Source organism: Notamacropus eugenii, chromosome 7 (assembly GCF_028372415.1).
Source record: "Notamacropus eugenii isolate mMacEug1 chromosome 7, mMacEug1.pri_v2, whole genome shotgun sequence".
Taxonomy (NCBI): Eukaryota; Metazoa; Chordata; class Mammalia; order Diprotodontia; family Macropodidae; genus Notamacropus; species Notamacropus eugenii.
Genome location: NC_092878.1, coordinates 644,854 through 664,311, shown reverse-complemented (window position 1 = coordinate 664,311; position 19,458 = coordinate 644,854). Strand labels below are relative to the sequence as shown.

At 41.0% G+C, this 19,458-nt stretch overlaps 1 protein-coding gene across 1 annotated transcript in view; it reads right to left on the bottom strand.

Annotated features, from left to right (window-relative positions):
* The window catches only part of MYO5C (myosin VC), a 145,810-nt gene that overhangs the window by 102,422 nt on the left and 23,930 nt on the right, over positions 1-19,458 (bottom strand). Inside the window, exons 2-4 of the mRNA XM_072622955.1 lie at positions 8,660-8,770; positions 3,642-3,807; positions 623-767 (exon numbers count right to left, since the gene is read on the bottom strand). Coding sequence (XP_072479056.1) covers positions 623-767; positions 3,642-3,807; positions 8,660-8,770 — 422 coding nt within the window. The remainder of the gene's footprint in view (positions 1-622; positions 768-3,641; positions 3,808-8,659; positions 8,771-19,458) is intronic.

Genomic DNA, 19,458 nt, shown 5'->3' with positions numbered 1-19,458 from the left:
AAGGAAATATTCTGATTAAAAAAAATAAAAATGGCTAAAAAGTACTTTCAATATTAGTGAACTAGAAAATTATAGAATTTAGAAAAAGAGAAATATAGAAAAATAAATAGAAAAATAATATATAAAATATATATCATATATTATAAACAAATATATAGAAATAGAAAAAATAGACTTTTTGTTCTGGATTTTTAGATTAATGATAAATATTTTAATAAATTTAAAGTATGATAGTCATTACACAGGAGAGCAAATATTACGAAAGGGAGGAGAAAGAAAATTGTGGAGCCCAAGAAAACAGGAAGGGAAATGAGAGAAGGAATTTAAAAAAATTCCACAGGAATCCACTCAGGAAACCTGGTCAGGTGATGTAGGATACCAACAAAAAGCTTGTTCCAAAGTAGATCATAATTGTATGGTAGGACTGACGCCTTCTGATAGTACGTTCAAAAACTCAGGATGCCCTAAAAATGCCACCATGAGGCTGGCATTCTAAAATTTTGCCAGGTTTGCTCTTTAGTCGGGCCAAAACAAAATTTCTCTCCAAAACTATGAGTCGTGTGAGAAGAACAGAGGGAGTCAAGACAATTTACAAGAAGTGCAACGGTAAGAGACAAGATACCTGGCCATTTGTTTATATGCCTCCTCTGCCACGGCAAATATATGTGGATCCATATCTCCCATGTTCTGCCCACTATAAGCATGAATGATGTCATTCCCATAGATGGGCAACTCTTTGTAAGGGTTCATGGCAACCAAAATGATTCCTGAAGAAAGAAATTCAAGATGTAAGAGTCCCAGAACGACGTCAAAATGAGGGGAATATGGTGATAAGGGGCATTGATATATCATGTCAAGTCAACTCAACAAGCACTGAGTAGGTGGCTATATCATTGTTACGCCCTCAAGCAGCTCACAATCTAATGAAAAAGACAATATGCAAAGCATAATGCCGACATCTTCAACACACCAGGCGGAACACACCCGGAACTCAGGCCAATATAGAGACCCTGGAATGCTGGAAGCAAACATGGGCTCATTCAGCAGACTGCCCTACAAAGTCATAATCTCCAAAGCATGTTACTGGTTAAAGAAGAGAGTTAGATGAGTGGAACAGGTTAGGCCCACAGCACAGCAAAGCAAACAAACCTAGTAATTTAGTGTTTGATAGAACCGATGAGCCTAACCATACTTTTGGAGCGAAATGAACAATTCTGAAAGATGAAAGAAATCCGACCCATGCAGCAATCAATCGTGATTCCAGAGGATCGATGATAAAGATTGTTAACTATTACCTGAGAGAGAGGTTATGTACTAATATGCAGAATGAGATATTGACATAATTATATAATTATAATTTATACACATACTCTCTCTCTCTCTCTCTCTCTCTCTCTCTCTCTCTCTCTCTCTCTCTCTCTCTCTCTCTCCAACTTGGTGGGGAAATGGATACAGGAAGATTCATCTTCCTGAATTCAAAGCAGGCCTCAGATACTTACTAGCTGTGCAACCCTGGGCAAGTCACTTAACCCTGTTTGTCTCAGTTTCCTCATCTGTAAAATGAACTGAAGAAGGAAATAGCAAACTGCTCCAGTATCTTTGCCAAGAAAACCCCAAATGGAGTCATGAAGAGTTGGACATGACTGAAACGACTCAGTAACAACAAATATGGGATGTGTTTTGTTTGACTGTGTGTATATAAATATATATATGTGTATATACGTATATATATATATAAACAAAGGTTTTGCAGTTTTTCTCTCCCACCTCCAGCTGGGAGAAGGAGGTAGATGGAAGGGAGAAAACAAATAATGCTTGATATTTTAAAAAAATTAAAGTAGCAATATTTTGCCTTTGTAAGCTACTTCTTAATTTTAGAAGGCCCTTATATGCATCAATTTATTTGTTCCTTACCAAACCTGAAAAGTATTTTCTAAGACAAATTTTTTATATGTTAAATTTTATAATTTTGGTATTTTACTGAAAGTGTGATGTCAACCAGAAAAAAAGTTTTTTTGGGAAAAGGGTTACATAATCTATATTTTTTCTTGTTTATTTAATAAAGTCAATTTTCTGTCATACCTCTGATGCATACTGACTAACTTTGTGACCCTGAACAGCCCATAGCCTCCAGAGATCTTGGCAACTTGGAGAGTTGACCAGAGCTACTATAAGTTGCAGAGAAGGTGCCAGGCTGCCCTGGTAGAAGGAATTTCATCATCTTGGGGTTTCTTATGCTAATGAAATCACAGGTCCAGTCCCTATGCCTATCTCTAACTTTAAATTATTTGGAGGATGGTTATCTAGTGCTGTTGGCACCATTTCCTTCTCCAGTTCATTTTACAGATGAGGAAATTGAGGCAAACAGGGTTATGTGAGTTGCCAAGGGTCACACAGCTAGTAGGCAGGATTTGAACTCAGGTCTTCCTGATTCCAGGCACAGCATTCTTATCCACTGCATCACTTAGCTGCCCCATTCTCTTAGATACTTTGACTACACAACAACTACCCCAAACCATATAATGAGTCCTATGATGCGATTTGATCAAAATAGGTCCCGGGGGAGAAGGGAACATGTGTAAACAGACATTGCTAGGAACACTAATGAATCCAGAAATACAACGCATTAACACCAACTAATTTTATCAACCCTTGTGTTTATCCTTATTTGGCCTACTGACAATTTAATATCCAAAGGTAGCTGGAGTTAATTCACCATAAACTGCTAAGGTGCACTCTTAACCTCATAAAGGGATCCATTTTATTGTGTCCTTTAGTACACTTTCCCTAATTACCCAAGATCACTCAGAATTTCGGCTTGTCACAAAGACAATACTAGAAATAGTTAATGTTGGACAGGCTATGGGAAGACTGGGACACTAATAGACTTTTGGTGGTACTGTAAGTTGGTTAACACATTTTGGAAAGGACTTTAGAATTATGCTATTTTTAAAAGGAACTAAAATGTCCATACCCCTGACCCTGAGAGTCTATAGCAATGCATACCCGAAGGAGGGCAAGGGCAGAAAGGTCCCCTATACTGCAAAACATTCAAAGCAACACTTTTTGAGGTAGCAAAAAAATTGAAAATAAATTCGATGCCCATCATTTTGGGGAATGGCTAAACAAATGGTGGCATGTAGATGCCATGGAATATCACTGTGCTTTAAGAAATGCTGAATATAATAAATTCATAAAAGCAAGGGAAGACTTATATGAACTGATGCAGAGTGAATTAAACAGAATCAGGGAAACAATACAGACAATGGAAATGAAAAGGATGAAAAAATGAAACTAGACTCTGTATAATTATAACGATCAAAATTAGCCCTGGAAAAGAGAGGAGAAAATACACCTCCCTCCCTCTATCTTTCACCACGATGAGGGTCTACAATATTGACTACGTTTTCAGACTTGGTTAATGTGTTACTTTGTTTTGCTAAATTTCTTCATCTCTTTCCTTTCTTTTGTATACTTTGTCACAAAGAATGACTTTCTGTGTAGGAGAGTGGGGAGCAATATATTGGGAAATTAAGGTACCAATAAAAATTAAACAATAGTCTAATCATGCTATGGTCAGCAATGACTATCTTTTTATTTATTTTCATATAATTTTGATTTATAAGCATTTTTTTACTTACCACTGTAGGTATAAATAAGTTTGGATTCAGCAAAACGTATTTTGAGATTGTGGAGGACGGCCGGTTCATGCAGGTAACTAAGCGCTGTGAGGTCATTCTCTCCTACAAGAATGTCAGGATTTCGTAAAGGTGGGAGAGTTTCTGGATCAACAGGATAATCTTGCTCCTAACGATAAAGGACAAAACAAATTTCAACGACAAGGTTCTGGAGTTCCTGTCTAAATTATTCTCCTTCAGGCTCAAGACAACGAATCTGAAGATACTAGAACACTAATGGACAATACAGTTATCTCTTCCACATCTTTCTTTTTTATGAGGAGAATTTCCAGAACCTGATCATAAAATCTGGCTTGATAGTATAACCAGAGTATACATATGTTTTATGCATCTCTGAGTTTCTAAACTTTTTCTGGCCTTCACATGTCATTTTCAGCTTCTACAAAACTCCCCCCAATTTCCCACTTTCTTATACTGACCCATGATATATCAAAACCATAACGGGAAAGTCATGATGTGGAAGGGATTACTGTATCGCCTATGTATAAAGGCTATGAAATGCTTTACACCTAAAGAAATCCTTTCTGGGACTTTGCCTTTTCAGATCATAGTCAACCAAACATGATGCCTTTGCTCAGAAAAATTCCACCAAGTTGGCTATTTTCTCCATAATTCTTAAACTAGGTTCCAATGCATAAAATGAAGCTGACCAAGCTTCTAGAAGACAGAAAACTAATACTTCTGTGGGGTGCTCTAATCTTTGTATCTCCCAACATAGGTCAAGTCAACTTAACCCTTTTTTTGCCTCAGTTTCCTCCTCTGTAAAAATGAGCTCGAGAAGGAAATGGGAAACTACTCCTGTGTCTTTGCCAAGATAACTCCAAATGAGGTTGTGAAGAGTCAGATACAACTGAAAATGACCCAAGGCCAACAATGCACACTTAAGCAGTACTGGTCATGTTTTTCGTTATCTCTCTCAGACTAGAAGTGCAATGGCTACTGACGGACCCCATCCCACCATTGGTCACCACAGGAGCTTGGATCTGAGCCTCTTTCTGACCATGACTGTTTCTCTCCTACTTAGGCAGTCTGGTGGCTCCCTCATCTGAAGGCTGACTTAGCATCAGTTTATTACATCAATTCAGAACTCAAGCAACCCACCATCCCCAACCTTCCCAGAAAAAGAAGATAACAGGCATGTACCATCAAACTTGGTAGGATGGGCATGTTAGGCAGTCAGCTACTAAGTGTTGGTTAATTGATCAATGTGTCTTTAACACTTTTTTAATTCATACTATTTGCGTTCCATAAAGTCTAGTGGTGTTTTTATATTAAGAGTCACTCCATTGTTGATAAACTGGTGGAATGAATAAAAGAAAATACTGACATATACTCAGTATTCAATACCCAGATAACAGAGAGTTCTGCTATAATGTTCTAATGGGATATTGTTGCTGGTTGATAGTTTCAGTCATGTCCTACTCTTCATGACTCCATTTGGGGTTTTCTTGACAGAGACAATAAAGTAGTTTGCCATCTCCTTCTCCAGTTCATTTTGCAGATGAGGAAACTGAGGCCAACAGGGTTAAGTAACTTTCCCAGGGTGACACAGCTAGTAAGTGTCTGAGGCCAGATTTGAACTCATGAAGATGAGTCTTCCTGCCTCTTAGCCAGTCGTCCTCTCCACATGGTTGTCCTATAAAAGGTTGGGTATTACTAACCTCCAGCCCATTAATAGCATCATAAATCTAGAATCCAATCCAGGGTGGGCAAAGAATAAGAACAGGAAAACTGGAGGAATGGGAAGGAAAGGGAAGAAGCATTTTTAAGCACTCAGTATCTTCCAGGCACTGTGCTAAGTGCTTTACAAATATTACCGCCTCTGATCCTCACAATCACCCTGCGGGTACGTGCTATCATTATCCTCATTTTACACTTGAGTAAACAGAGGTAGAAGGAGGTTAAGTGACTTGCTCAGTCACATTGCAAGGAAGTATCCGAAGTTGGGTTGGAAACTGGGTGTTTCCTGATTCCATGCCCAGAATTCCATTAGCTGTGCTGCACAGTGGGCAGGTGGATATAGGTATTGTTTAACAGTCACCTGTTCATCTATACTCCATCAGCTGCTCTCCTTTACATCAGGATTACCTTTTCCAAGCCTGTTTCTTTCTTTTCTTTTCTTTTCTTTTCCTGGTGAGGCAATCAGAATTAAGTGGCTGGCCCAGGGTCATACAGCTAATAAGTGTCAAGTGTCTGAGGTCAGATTTGAACTTAGGTCTTTCTGACTCTGGGGCCAGCGCTCTATCTACTGCACCTTAGCTGTTCCTCTCCCTCCAACTCTGTTTTTTAAGGTGGATGCTCTATGGCAGGGGTCCTGTACTGACTCAGGAAAGTTACCCATCAAAATAACATGTTTTAAGCAAGTATTTTGGCAGAATATGTCAGGTGTGTTTTTCTTAAGGCATTTTGATAATGTTCATACATACTGGGATGAAAGAGACTCCAGCAGCCTGGTAAATGAATCATGACACCACCTTCCAGCTTGTTTGTCAAGCCCTTTAGAAGGACTATGTAAGACTAGGCTGCCTACCAGTGCTACCATATTTATCTTCATTCCTCTTCTTTTTCTTTTTCCCTGACATAATTGCCTAAATGTGCTCTGTCCCTGACAGAGAAATCCTGAGAAAATTATATATTTTCCTATACCTATCTCCTCCCAACATAGTCACCCCACTCCTTACACACTTAGACAGATAGATACACAGACACAGACACAGACAGACACAGACACACACACACACACACACACACACACACACACACACTTCAAAATAGCAACCACCATCCCTGATGGAAGGACCTAAGAAGTTTTATGAATCTTACTTAAGTTTCACAGTTGGAGGTAAATGCAACACTTTTCACACAAAGTGGGTTTTATTCTTGATAATGCAGACAAAGGGTTAAATGAAAGAAGCAGCTTGGCTGCTTGCCATTGGCTGAAGATGAAGGGAAGAATTCCCAGCTACTTTTCTATCTGCCTTCTTCTCACCATCCCTGGGCTATTGTACTAGTGAACAGTGCTAGGTAACAGGTTGAAAGACCCTGCAGCCATTACATAGAGCTACTGTAGCTGCATAGTTCTTATAAGCTAAGGAAAGATATTAACCCCATAACCCAAAATAGCAAAGTACATAGTAGGAACTCACAAAAAAAGTTCATTGGATGAATGAACGTGTAACAGTTCTTCTATGAAAGCTTGGATTATCTGCCTTGTTTGGGGTCCCCAAGTCACTAAAGACCCTGACAGTTGTATTTTTTTCTAGGTAAAGAAGAGAGGAAGCTATTGTGAGATCAGTCCTAGAGGACAAAATTTTCATCTAGAGTACCAGCTTTTAAAAAAATGCTGTTGACAGAAAGCACAGAGAAGAGTGGGTGGTGGACCTTCCTTCCAGTTATATGGATCAGCAGCATGGGGGCAACATTAGTGGGGGCAACATCAATAATTTTCCTCAAACCCATGTCTCTGGAGATATTGGAGAAGCAAAAACTAAAGGGGCAAGCAGCAAGGTAGAAGACTTTTTGTTATTTTCTTTAACTGGAGATATTATCACAAGTCATTCACTTTTCATTACTGCACTCTCAAGGACAGAATTACAACAAACCTGAGGATTCCAACTTCATTCAACCATGGGGCTATAGCAGGAAGAGGAAGTTAAAGGGCAAGGGAAGGGGAGGTATGGGGAGAGAGGGGAAATCCTTTCTTGCAATAGATTTTAAAATGCATCTCCTTCTGTCTCTCTAGTTAAAAAGTATTCTGGAATTTGATTAAGGCCTTTTCCACCTTTGGTGATGATGTGGGCAGACCAGGATCCGTATCATGGAGGGTCACACAATTCTCTTTATTTTAGAATGGGGCATAATAGGTTCAAGGGAGTAGGGAGTAAGTACTTAATACAACCTTGGGGATAGAGTCATAAATCATTCTGTCACAACTGGAGAGATTATCAAGGAATAAGTTTTATTTATTGTGGGTAAGGAGATGAATCCTTTTGTGGCTCAACGTAAGTCCTCTGGACTAAAAGCAATGCTCCTTAGAAGTTTGAGAAATTAAGGATGCTGAAAGATTTAGATAGGCTTTTCACTGCTACACATGACCTCATTTAAATGTCACATTTATTATACCATGAATAATGACAGCTAAAGCTAAAGACTTTTGTATTTGCTTGAAACATCCACATTACCCCGAGGCACCAGGCCTCTCTTTCCATAAGGAGGTTCCAAGTTGGCATTCTCACCATTAGTCTTGTATTTGGCCTCTCCTTTGCATTGTTTCTATTTCCCCCCATCATATCCCTCTCGTCATTCAAATTCTCAATTTTTTCCCACACTTAGACCCATTTCTTATAGTTCTACTTCCTTTCCTTTCCTTTTCTTTTTTCTTCTCCTTTATTTTATCCTCATCGCCTATCTCCATCTCTCTCTCCTGTATTTTGATTCTCCCTATTTCAGTATTTATCTTTCTACCCACCAGTCTCTTTTCCTCTCCTTCAATTTCTCCTGATATTTCCTTTAAAGTTTCTTTTTCATGAATCTGTCAGCTGAGGACTGACAAAATTTACCAAATTACCCAAAACCACTTAATCAAATTAGATGCTCATTTTAACAGTGTCCTCCAAACATCTTAGAACTTCCAAGAACTGACTAGGAGGAAATAAGGATAATCTCTTATAACTACAATCCCATGACTCATGGCCTTTGGCGTACTGGATAAAGGACAAACAATGTTCCTCAGACTACCCAGAAGGAGATGGCATGTTACTGATGGTGCTGGTTCCAAGGGATATCATTTGGCCAAGTCTTTGACAATACTATTGGTGCCCACTGAGCTGTGTTGGCAGCTTTCCCCACTCCTGAACATTCCTAAGGGTCATTCACGATGTCTGGTTCAGGGTCTCCCTCCTCTGCCTCTATCCCCCACTTGCTTCTCTGTCCATGGTGGAAGATACACAAGGAATACTTACAGATCCATCTTCGAGTAGTACATGAAGGACTTTATCTCCAACTTTATAGTCCTTTGCTATTTCTGCCGATTTCCAAACTTCCTCAGCATCAGGGATCCACACCCTATTGTACTGAACCAAGGCAATGAGATAAGGCTTAATTACAGTACTTTGTAAAAGAAAAGATAGGTTGTAAAAAGAAAAGAAAGGTTTCTTTTCCTACCTGGTCAGATCCTTTGTTGGGAGCACTTTCAACCAACTTTTCACAAAATCACAAGCCTAGACCATTTTATTGTTCTTTTTCACTCATAGGAGCATTTCTAGAGTTTTCCCAGTTCAACCCAGGGAAACCAAGAGTATGGCTGAATATTAGTGATCTCTTTCTTCTCCCCCCCCTTCCCCCTTCTCTCTATTTCTCTGTGTATTTCTCTCTTTACACACACACACACACACACACATACACACACACGGACAATTTTAATTGGTCGGACTTTTTTCCCCTTCACATCAATCATGACTCTGTCTCTTTGCAACTTCCATTCAATGATCCTTACTCTGCCCTTTGGAGTCAAGCAGGACCACTGTGTAATTCCTTCCTTCCCCAAGACATATCTTCAAATATTACAAGATAACTTTCTTTGCTTCTCCACACCTATGGCATACTTTCCAATCACATTACCATGCTGGTCAACCTCCCAGGCGTTGTCCCAGGTCTTTAATGCCTTCCCTAAAAATGTGATATTTAGACAAAACACAATATTCCAGATACTGTCTGACCAGGCCCAAGTATACCTACTGTAAAATTGAACTGAATTTCTATTCTCAGCTGAAACTTCTCTTTCAAAGGTAACCAACTGTCTCCCATTTTCTAAATCCCAAGGCCATTTCTCAGATCTCATCTTTCTACAGCCCTACTTTCTCCTGGTTCTTCTCCTTTTACTTATATGATTATTTCTTAGGAATCCACCTTTCTAGCTCATCACTGGCACCATGCCCCCTAGCTGGGGTGGTGGTGGTAACATCCTAAGGCTCTCCTGAACCCTTTTTTTCCTACCCTCTGAAGGGTTTATCATCTGTAATGCTATCCAACCTCTGATAGAGAACTGATGAAATCTAAGCACAAACTGAAGACTATTTTTCTCACTTTCTTTAAAAAAAAGTGTGTGTGTGTGTGTGTTTGTGTGTGTGTGTGTGTGTGTGTGTGTGATCATCTCAAGACAGGTAACTCCAAGATCTATACATCTAATCCTAGTCTCTTTCCTGAGCTCTAGTTCCTAGTTCTACATTACCAACTGACTAGTTATCCTTGCAACATCTCAAACTCATCATGTTCAAAACAAAACTTGTCATCTCCTTTCAAAATCCATTCTCCTTTCAAACTTTCCTATTTCAAGGCACCACCATCCCTTTAGACTCCCATGTTTGTATCCTGGGTGTTACCCTTGAATCTTTTCTTTCCTTCATGCCACATACCTAATCAGTTACCAAATCTTCCTGTTTCTCCCTCTCCAATATCTCTTGCATGATCATTTCTCACATGGTCACCACATTAGTTTAGATCCTTAATACCCCTCAGTATAGCCTCCTAATGGGATTTCCAGTTTCTAGTCTACCCCTTCTCCAATCCATCCTCTGAAAAGTTGATAAAATAATTTTTTAAAATAATAAATGTTGGCGAGGAAATGGGAAAATTGGGATACTGATGGACCATTGGTGGAGTTGTGAACTGATCCAACCATTCTGGAGAGCAATTTGGAGCTACATCCAGAGGGCAACCAAAACGTGTCTATCCTTTGATCCAACAATATACTACCAGGTCTGTATCCCAAAGAGATCATAAAAAAGGCAAAAGGATATACATGTGCAAAAATATCTATAGCAGCCCTTGTCATGATGGCAAAATATTGGAAATTGACGGGATGCCCATTAATTATGGAATGGCTAAACAAGCTGTGGTATCTGAATATCATGGAATACTACTCTGCAATAAGAAATGATGGAACAGGCAGATTTCAGAAAAACGTGGAAAGACTTGTATGAACTGATGCAAAATAAAATGAGCAAAAGCAGGAAAAACTCAGCTCTTCTCAGTAACACAATGCTCCAAGGCAAGTACTTCTGGAGGAAAATGCTATCCAGATAAAGGACTGAGGGACTCTGAATGCAGATGGAAACATACTTTTTTCAGGTACTTTATTCTTTTTCATGTTTTGTTTTGATCCGTTTCTTCTTTCACAACTAAGATTAATATAGGAATATATTTTACATGGTAACACATGCATAACCTACGTCAAATTGCCCACCATTTTAGGAAGAGGGGATGGGAGGGAGGGAGAAAAATCTGGAACTCAAAATCTTGTGAAAACGAATGCTAAAAATTGTCTTGACATGTCATTGGGGGGAGAAATAAAATACTATTAAATGTAAAAAAAAATTTTTTAAAGGTAAAATAAGTAAAAAAAAAAAAATGAACTTCCTAAAGCACATGGCCTCCTAATGGGATTTCCAGTTTCCAGTCTCACCCTTCTCAAATCCATTCTTTGAAAACTTGTTAAAATAAACTTCTTTAAAGCACAAATTTGGCCATTTACCTCCTTTATTCAAGAAGCTGTAGTGGTTCCGACTGCCTTAGGATAAAATATAAACTCTTCACTTTGGCATTTAAAGATCTTTCACAATCTGACTCCAGCCTATGTTTCTAGGATTACTTGATACCCCTCCCCTTCATGAACTTTTCTGGCCAAACTGGTTTGTTTGCTGTTTCCTGAACTCAATGTTCCTTCTCCTGACACAATGCCTTTGCACCAGCTTATCCCTCACGCTTAGAATGCACTGCCTCTTAACCCCTAATCTCTCAGCATCCCTAGCCCCCTTCTTTCATGCTTCAGCTCATGTCCAAGCTCTGACTGGAATCCTTTCCTGATGACCTTAGTATCTTAATACCTTCTTTCCTTCCCCAAATTATCACACATATTTTTGTTTACTTACTTTATTCTTCCCACTAGAATAAAACTTCCTTGAAGGAAGAAACTGTTTTCCATTTAGTTTTCTTTTCCCCAGTGGATAGCCCAGTGCTTTGCATCTAGTAGAAGGAAGAATATAGGATACTGAGGTCCTCTCTTGAGCTGAGCTGCCAAGCATGGGCTGGCCACATAGCCAAATGCCAAACATATGTTTACTTAGAATACTATTTTATGGAGAACTCACACAAGGCAAGTGATCCCATGGAGTTCAGAAGAAGTGGTACAAAGACCTCTCAAAGTCTCTCTGAAGAACTTTAGTATCAGTTATGAGCTATGGGAGATGTTGACACAGATGAACTAAGCAGAATCACAGTAGCACAAAGGAAACATGGGATGTGCAAATCTAGAGACATCTCCATCCCAAATGTTCAAATGGACTATATGGATCCAATTTGTGGTAGAGCCCTCCAAGCTCATATTGGACTGATCAGCCATAGTCAAACACATTGTACCTTGATTCTAACATCATGAGGGCATTGGTCCACTTTGAATATGAGGGTTTGGAGCTGACCATACTCACTTGTAGATCACCTCTCAGCCTGCTACTTGACTCATTCACATATTTAATTTTATCACCATGAACTCTATATCAGTCTGTTTGTATATTTTCTTATCAGCTAATAAAATTCCCACATATCTCTCAGTTAACCTCAGAGCCTTATCCCAGTTCATCAAACATATTAAACTTGAGAAGCCACCTACTCATATTCTATATTAAGTCCCTTAATCTCCTAGGACTAAATAAATATTTAAATTACTGAATATGTGTTTCAATTTACTAACAATGAAATCAAGAAGAAAAAAAGATATTGATAGTTATTTACAATATTTTAGTTACAAGCCAGAGTCATCTCATCTCAACTGCAGATGACTTCTCTTCTGAGCATAGAGTCCCATAGCAGTTAGTTCATTTGGGATAACAAAGTAAGTCTCTTTACAAGAATCTTCTTCCATCCTCTTTATGAAATAAAGGTTACAATGCATTCATAAGAAGCCATCTTCATTCTCTTTCTCTGTACCTTACTCAGATACTCCTCTAATCATAACAGGAAAACTGGCTCTTCTCAAATAACTCCTCATGGAAGGGGAGTTAAAGAGTTACTTCAAGATGGGACATTCTCTCTAAAAGATACAGTTAACATCCTCTATAGTTTCTGTGAGAAAATCTATTAAAATTGGTGTTGCTTTCTCCCTGTGGTCAAAAATTGTTGAGTTCCTCCTGAAAATCATTCGAAATTACTTCAGATCCACATTAACGTTTATACAATATATGTACTATAGTGCAGAGTGCCATTGGATAAGCTTCTTTAATAAAGCAGAAAACACTATCATTATTAACAATAAAAATAGTTACATATTATAAAATAACAAAACACTAGTACTAGTAATCAGTTAAATTGGTGCACTGGGGACAGGAAAGAGAAAAAGAAAAAATAAATTTACATGATAAATATATTAGATATTTAAAAGGAATACCAAATTTTACATAATAGATTTGTAGTTTTATGTGCAAAGATCTGTTTCATTGTACTATATAATGGAGATCCTTGTTTTATTTCATAAATTAAAAAATAAAAAAGTTAAAATTAATGAAATTTAAGTAAACTAAATCTAAAATTAAATTAAAATAAATTAAAAATAAAATAAATAAAAATAAGTGTTGGGATTGGAAGTTCAAATCCGTGTGGACGGTCTCGGGCGGGTAAAAGCGGGACTTCTAAATCTTAGAGTCTTACGAGGCCCTCCATGAACAGCGGGGATTCGAGAAGGTCAGACTGAGCTAGCTCGGCTAGCTCGGGTATTTCCGCCTCTCCCCGGGAGATACGTGATGGGTGGAGTCTCCCTGCCCTCGAGGTCATCCCGGATCTGGGCACACTATTGTTATCTAACAGCACGGTATTGAGATGCAAACTGTGTGGCTGAAGGTTAAGTAGGATTGAGGAAGCCTGAAAGCTCTCTTAGCACGTGAGGAGCCAAGAGGACAGTAGGCTCCGCTTTCTTCTTTCCTCTCTCCCCTCCCCCTCTCTCCCCGCTTGTACTTCTACTTCCAATCCCTTAAGATCTTAGCCTCCTTAGGAAATCTCCCCCTCTTCCTCCTAAGGAAGACCCCCCTGCACTTGTAACTAGACCCTGAAATAAAGCTCAACCCTTGTTCAACTCTGGAACGTCCTTTCTCTCATATGAGCATCCGGTTTTGGCCAACCGAAGACCTCGGAGGTGAGGTAAGAAGACTCGGGTAGCCCACACAGGCCTCTAGGCCTGGCAGTTGGCGTCTCCAAACAGGGACAGGAGCGCAGATATCCTGGGTGTTTTGGGGGAACACCCGGAAGGGGCTGTGAAAGAAGCGAGTCCCGAATCCTAGATTCGGAAGGAGAGAAAGAGTGAGAGAAGCTTCCCACACCCATGGGAAAAGGGCAGAGATGGGGAATCTATTGCCAGTAATAAAGCCAGAGGAACAGGAGGTCTGGGCTGAGAAACTTCACAGGGAATGCAGGGAGGCGGGGGTCACAATAGAGTTAAACGACCTCCGAGAATTTTGTAAGGAAGGGCCGGAGAGGCCAGGGCGGGATTGGAAAGACAGTGGAGGCGGAGAGAGGGGAGGGGAGAACACGGGAGGGACGGAGAGTCCAGGCAAGCAGAAAGTTAAGCGGAAAGTTAAGGAGCGTAAAGAAAAAATAGGTTCGGAGCTCCATCTAGCTGATGGGAAAGGCGAAGCAGGGGAGCATACGCCGTGTCTTCCCTCTGCGCCTCCTTATAACCTGCTCCATTGGTCAGACAGTTCAGGGCCACAGTCCAGTTTGGAAAAAGGAATAAGAAAGGCTATAGAGAATGGAGAAGATGTAGGGACATTTCCTGTGCTAGAAATAGCGGACCCCAGTGTCCCTGGTGGCGTTCGAAGGAGCCACATACCCATAGAGTGGAAGAGAGTAGCGACTCTCAAAGAGGCTTGTACCAAGCATAGCCCTAATTCACCCTTTGTCATAGCCATGCTTGAAACTCTCAGCGGTCAGTTCGTTCTGACTCCTAATGACTGGAAGAGCTTAGCCAGAGCCTGCCTTACCCCTGGGCAGAAAGAAATAAGTACAGGGAGGGGCCAGGATCAGCTTCCCATAGCTATTGCCCTTCCTTTAAAGCACTCAGTTTAAATCCAGTTACTAAAGGAAATAGGACAGAATAGACCTGAGTGTACAATCTGGCTCAATGGAATTCCCATGACTGGCCTCCTTGATACTGGAGCGGATAGGACCTGCCTTAGCGGTCGCTCAGTACCCCGGCACTGGAAGCTCAAAGAAAGCCAAAGACCAGTGTGGGGAATAGGAGGGTGCCAAAATACCTTAGAGACAATGCACCCAGTAAAGTGGGAGGCAGAGGATCGCCAAGGGACCGTATGGCCGTTGGTGATTCCAGGACTTAGTTTTAACATCTGGGGCAGGGACATCATGAGCCGCCTGGGGATGAGGTTATCAAATTTTTAGTAAGGGCCATTGCTGTTGCTCTGGAGTCCCCACCCTTGAATTGGAAGTCAGACACCCCGATTTGGGTGGAGCAATGGCCCCTGACTCCAGAAAAACTCCAGGCACTACAACTATTGGTTAAGGAGCAATTAGAAAAAGGAAATATAGAGCCATCAAAGTCACCCTGGAATGCTCCTGTGTTTGTTATAAAGAAAAAATCCGGGAAATTCAGGTTCCTTACAGATCTAAGGAAGGTAAATCAGTCTCTCATGCCTATGGGAGCCCTGCAACCAGGTCTCCCTTCTCCTAATGCCATCCCGGATGGTTGGTCACTTATAATCATTGACATTCAGGATTGTTTTTTTTCCATTCCTTTAAACAAAGTAGATTGCCCTCGGTTTGCTTTTACAATACCTCACCCCAATAACGAAGGACCTGCAAAGAGGTATCAGTGGAAGGTATTGCCCCAAGGTATGAGTTGCAGCTCCACCATCTGCCAGTGGTATGTTAATCAAGCCTTAGAAAGCCCCAGACAGCAATACCAATGCAAAATCATCCATTATATGGATGACATCCTTATAGCTGCACCTCAGCTCAAGGAACTGGAGAAGTGTTTCCAAGCAGTAGAAAGGAACCTTTTAGGACTAGGATTAGTTATTGCTCCTGAAAAGATACAGAGAGGACCCAATTACAAATATTTGGGATATCAGATACAGGGCACCATCATTCGGCCGGAACCCCCAAAATGGGACATAAAGATCCAAACACTCAATGATGCTCAGAAACTAGTAGGAGCTATCCAATGGATAAGATCAAAGGTGCCTATACCTTTACCTCTCATGCAACCTTTAAATTCACTATTGACAGGAGACTCTGCTTTAAATTCCCCACGAACATTGACTCCTGAAGCAGCCAAGGCCATAGAGGCAATAAAAAAACAATTTTTAGAGTCGACCACATTTCGGTGGGATCCAGGAGGAGATCTGGAGGTATCTATTATCTCCACCACACCTCCCTATGCCGTCATACACCAAAAAGAGAAGCCCCTAGAGTGGGTATATTTAAGTAAAACAGGAAGCAGTTTACTAAACAAGTGGGAATTTCTAGGACGGTTAGCACTAGAGGCAGTAAGAAGAGCCACCCACATATACCAAAAACAGCCAATTCTTTATGCTACACTCACCACTAAGGATGTAGAAGAGTTAGCTCAGAATCATGTTTCTTGGGCCACTATACTCCACTGGGCCCAGATGAAACCAAATTCGACTTTCCTATTCAAAGAATTATTACAGTGGGCCCCAGCACCAGTGAAAAGGTACTCACCAAACCCAGTAGAAGGGCCTAACATTTTTACAGATGCCACGAAACATCACAAGGCATCTATTTATAATTCGGCCTCCCAAGAGATATATATAGTTAACACACCCTACACCTCTACTCAACAGAACGAATTGGAAGCTATAATCCAAGCTCTCCAAATATATAGTGACATACCCATTAATATTATCACTGATAGTCAGTATGCATCTTTATTAATTTCACGGATTGAGGACTCTATTGTAGATTATCGGTCCAATATTTTTTCACAGTGTGAGCGGCTATTGACCACCATTAATAACAGAACACACCCTTTTTTATGTTTTACATGTGCGCTCACATACAAATGGTACAGGACCAATTTTTGAAGGAAATCAAATAGCAGACAATTCACTATACCTGGTAGGGCACACTATAGAACCACAAGAAAGGGCCCAAAAGGCTCATGATAGGTTCCACCTAGCCACAGAAGCCCTCTGCAAATTATATGGGATAACTCAGGAACAGGCCAGAAAAATTGTTAAGAGCTGTCTCCAATGTATCCCATTCCACCCATCTCTAGACCAGGGTGTCAATCCTCGTGGCTTGGCACCCAATGAAATTTGGCAAATGGATGTCACCCATCTTAAGGGCCAGTGCATACATGTGACAGTTGACACATGGTCCAGATTCCTTATGGTGACTTTACAGCTAGGTGAATCAAGTGCTAAAGTAATTCAACATCTTTGGCACTGTTTTTCTGTTTCAGGCTTACCCTTAGAAATAAAGACAGATAACGGCCCTGCCTATACTTCTCAAACCCTTACACACTTCCTCCACGATCTAGGGATTCGACATGTTACAGGAATCCCCTACAATCCACAAGGCCAGGCCATAGTGGAAAGGGCCAATCTCACCTTGAAGGCGATCCTCGCTAAACAAAGAAGGGGAAAGGGTCGCCTAACACAATCAGAGCTTGATACAGCTGTGTATACACACAATTTTTTGCATATCTCAAGAAATTCACATACTACTCCAGCTATGAGACATTTTGTGACTTTTCCAAGACAACCCCGCAAGGAAAGTAATACCCAGGCTGGATATAAAGACACATGGGCCATGGTAAAGGATATGGCCTCAGGGAAATGGAAAGGTCCGTATAAGATACTAATATGGGGTCCAGGGTATGTTTGTGTCTCCATAGGAAAAGGTCATGCGTGGATTCCCATTAGAAGGATCCGTAGGTGGGAACCGATGTCGGAGACGGCGGAGACGCAGGAGGCAGAGACCCCAGAGAGCCCGGAGACCCCGGAGAAGGATCATACACAACCGCAGACACTGCTGCTAACAGCTTCCCATCTAGGCATCTCTTTCCACCGGCTGAAGGAGGACTTTGATATCACAGACTCAGACACTTGGGGGGGGAGGAGGTGACCAATTTTCCACCTGTATAGATCCATTTGCAAGATTAAGGGGGGTTGTGACGTGTAAGGCACCTACACCAGCTGCTCCTCTTAAAATATGCTTTGGGATTAGTTGATTGCTCTTCCCCTGTTGTAACTCAGCCATTTAGTTTCATCTTTGTTTTATTTGATGCCTCCCTTTGTCAGTTGTGCTAGCTGCAGATTTCTGTGTGAATGAAGTCTTGTTGTAGGGTACTCATATGCTAAAGGCCTTCCTTAATCCACTCAGCCTCCAGCCACTGTTTGCTCTAGAGCCAGGTGCGCTCCGCGCAAAACAAAGAAGGGGAGATGTTGGGATTGGAAGTTCAAATCTGTGTGGACGGTCTCGGGCGGGTAAAAGCGGGACTTCTAAATCTTAGAGTCTTACGAGGCCCTCCATGAACAGTGGGGATTCGAGAAGGTCAGACTGAGCTAGCTCGGCTAGCTCGGGTATTTCCGCCTCTCCCCGGGAGATACGTGATGGGTGGAGTCTCCCTGCCCTCGAGGTCATCCCGGATCTGGGCACACTATTGTTATCTAACAGCACGGTATTGAGATGCAAACTGTGTGGCTGAAGGTTAAGTAGGATTGAGGAAGCCTGAAAGCTCTCTTAGCACGTGAGGAGCCAAGAGGACAGTAGGCTCCGCTTTCTTCTTTCCTCTCTCCCCGCTTGTACTTCTATTTCCAAGCCCTTAAGATCCTAGCCTCCTTAAGAAATCTCCCCCTCTTCCTCCTAAGGAAGACCCCCCTGCACTTGTAACTAGACCCTGAAATAAAGCTCAACCCTTGTTCGACTCTGGAACGTCCTTTCTCTCATATGAGCATCCGGTTTTGGCCAACCAAAGACCTCGGAGGTGAGGTAAGAAGACTCGGGTAGCCCACACAGGCCTCTAGGCCTGGCAAATAAGAAACCTAAAAAACCATCAGCTGCATAGTACTGCATGTATACACCTAAAAGTACAGAACACCGAATACAATTCATTATCAGAAATGTCTGTCTGCAAAAGCAATCCCTTCTCCAGTGATTCTCTTACAATACTCTTTTTTAGTCTAGTTTAGTCAGAGGTCAAATGGCTCTGGTAACTGTGACCCACTGACATTTCTGTATGTATATCTCCATTACTTGTTAGGAAGTGTGGACTGATGGTCCTATCTAAGCTTTATAAATAATCTCTTTTCCTTATAAGTCTATAAATAAAACTGAAATTTTAGGTAGCAAAAGTACTGTTTGTGGATTCAGCATCTCTTCTTGTTTCTAAACTCAATAAATTCCAGTGACTTCCTGTTACCTCCAGGAACAAATATAAAATCCTGTTTGACTTTTAAAGCCTTTTACAAGCACCTTCTTCCACTCTATTCCTCTGCATGTACTCTGTGGCCATCTTGCTGTGGCTCACACACAACATTCCTTCTTCCCTCTCTGAAGTGCATTCTTTCTTCACCTCCACCTCTTGGATTCCTTCAAACCACAACTATCCCCAAAGGCAAGAAAGCCTTCCCCTTCCCTCCAGCCCCATGTGTTGGTGCTTTCCCTCTGAGATTCCCTCCCATTTGCACTATATACGTCTTGTATAAGCAGACTCATTCAAGTGTTGTCTCCTCAG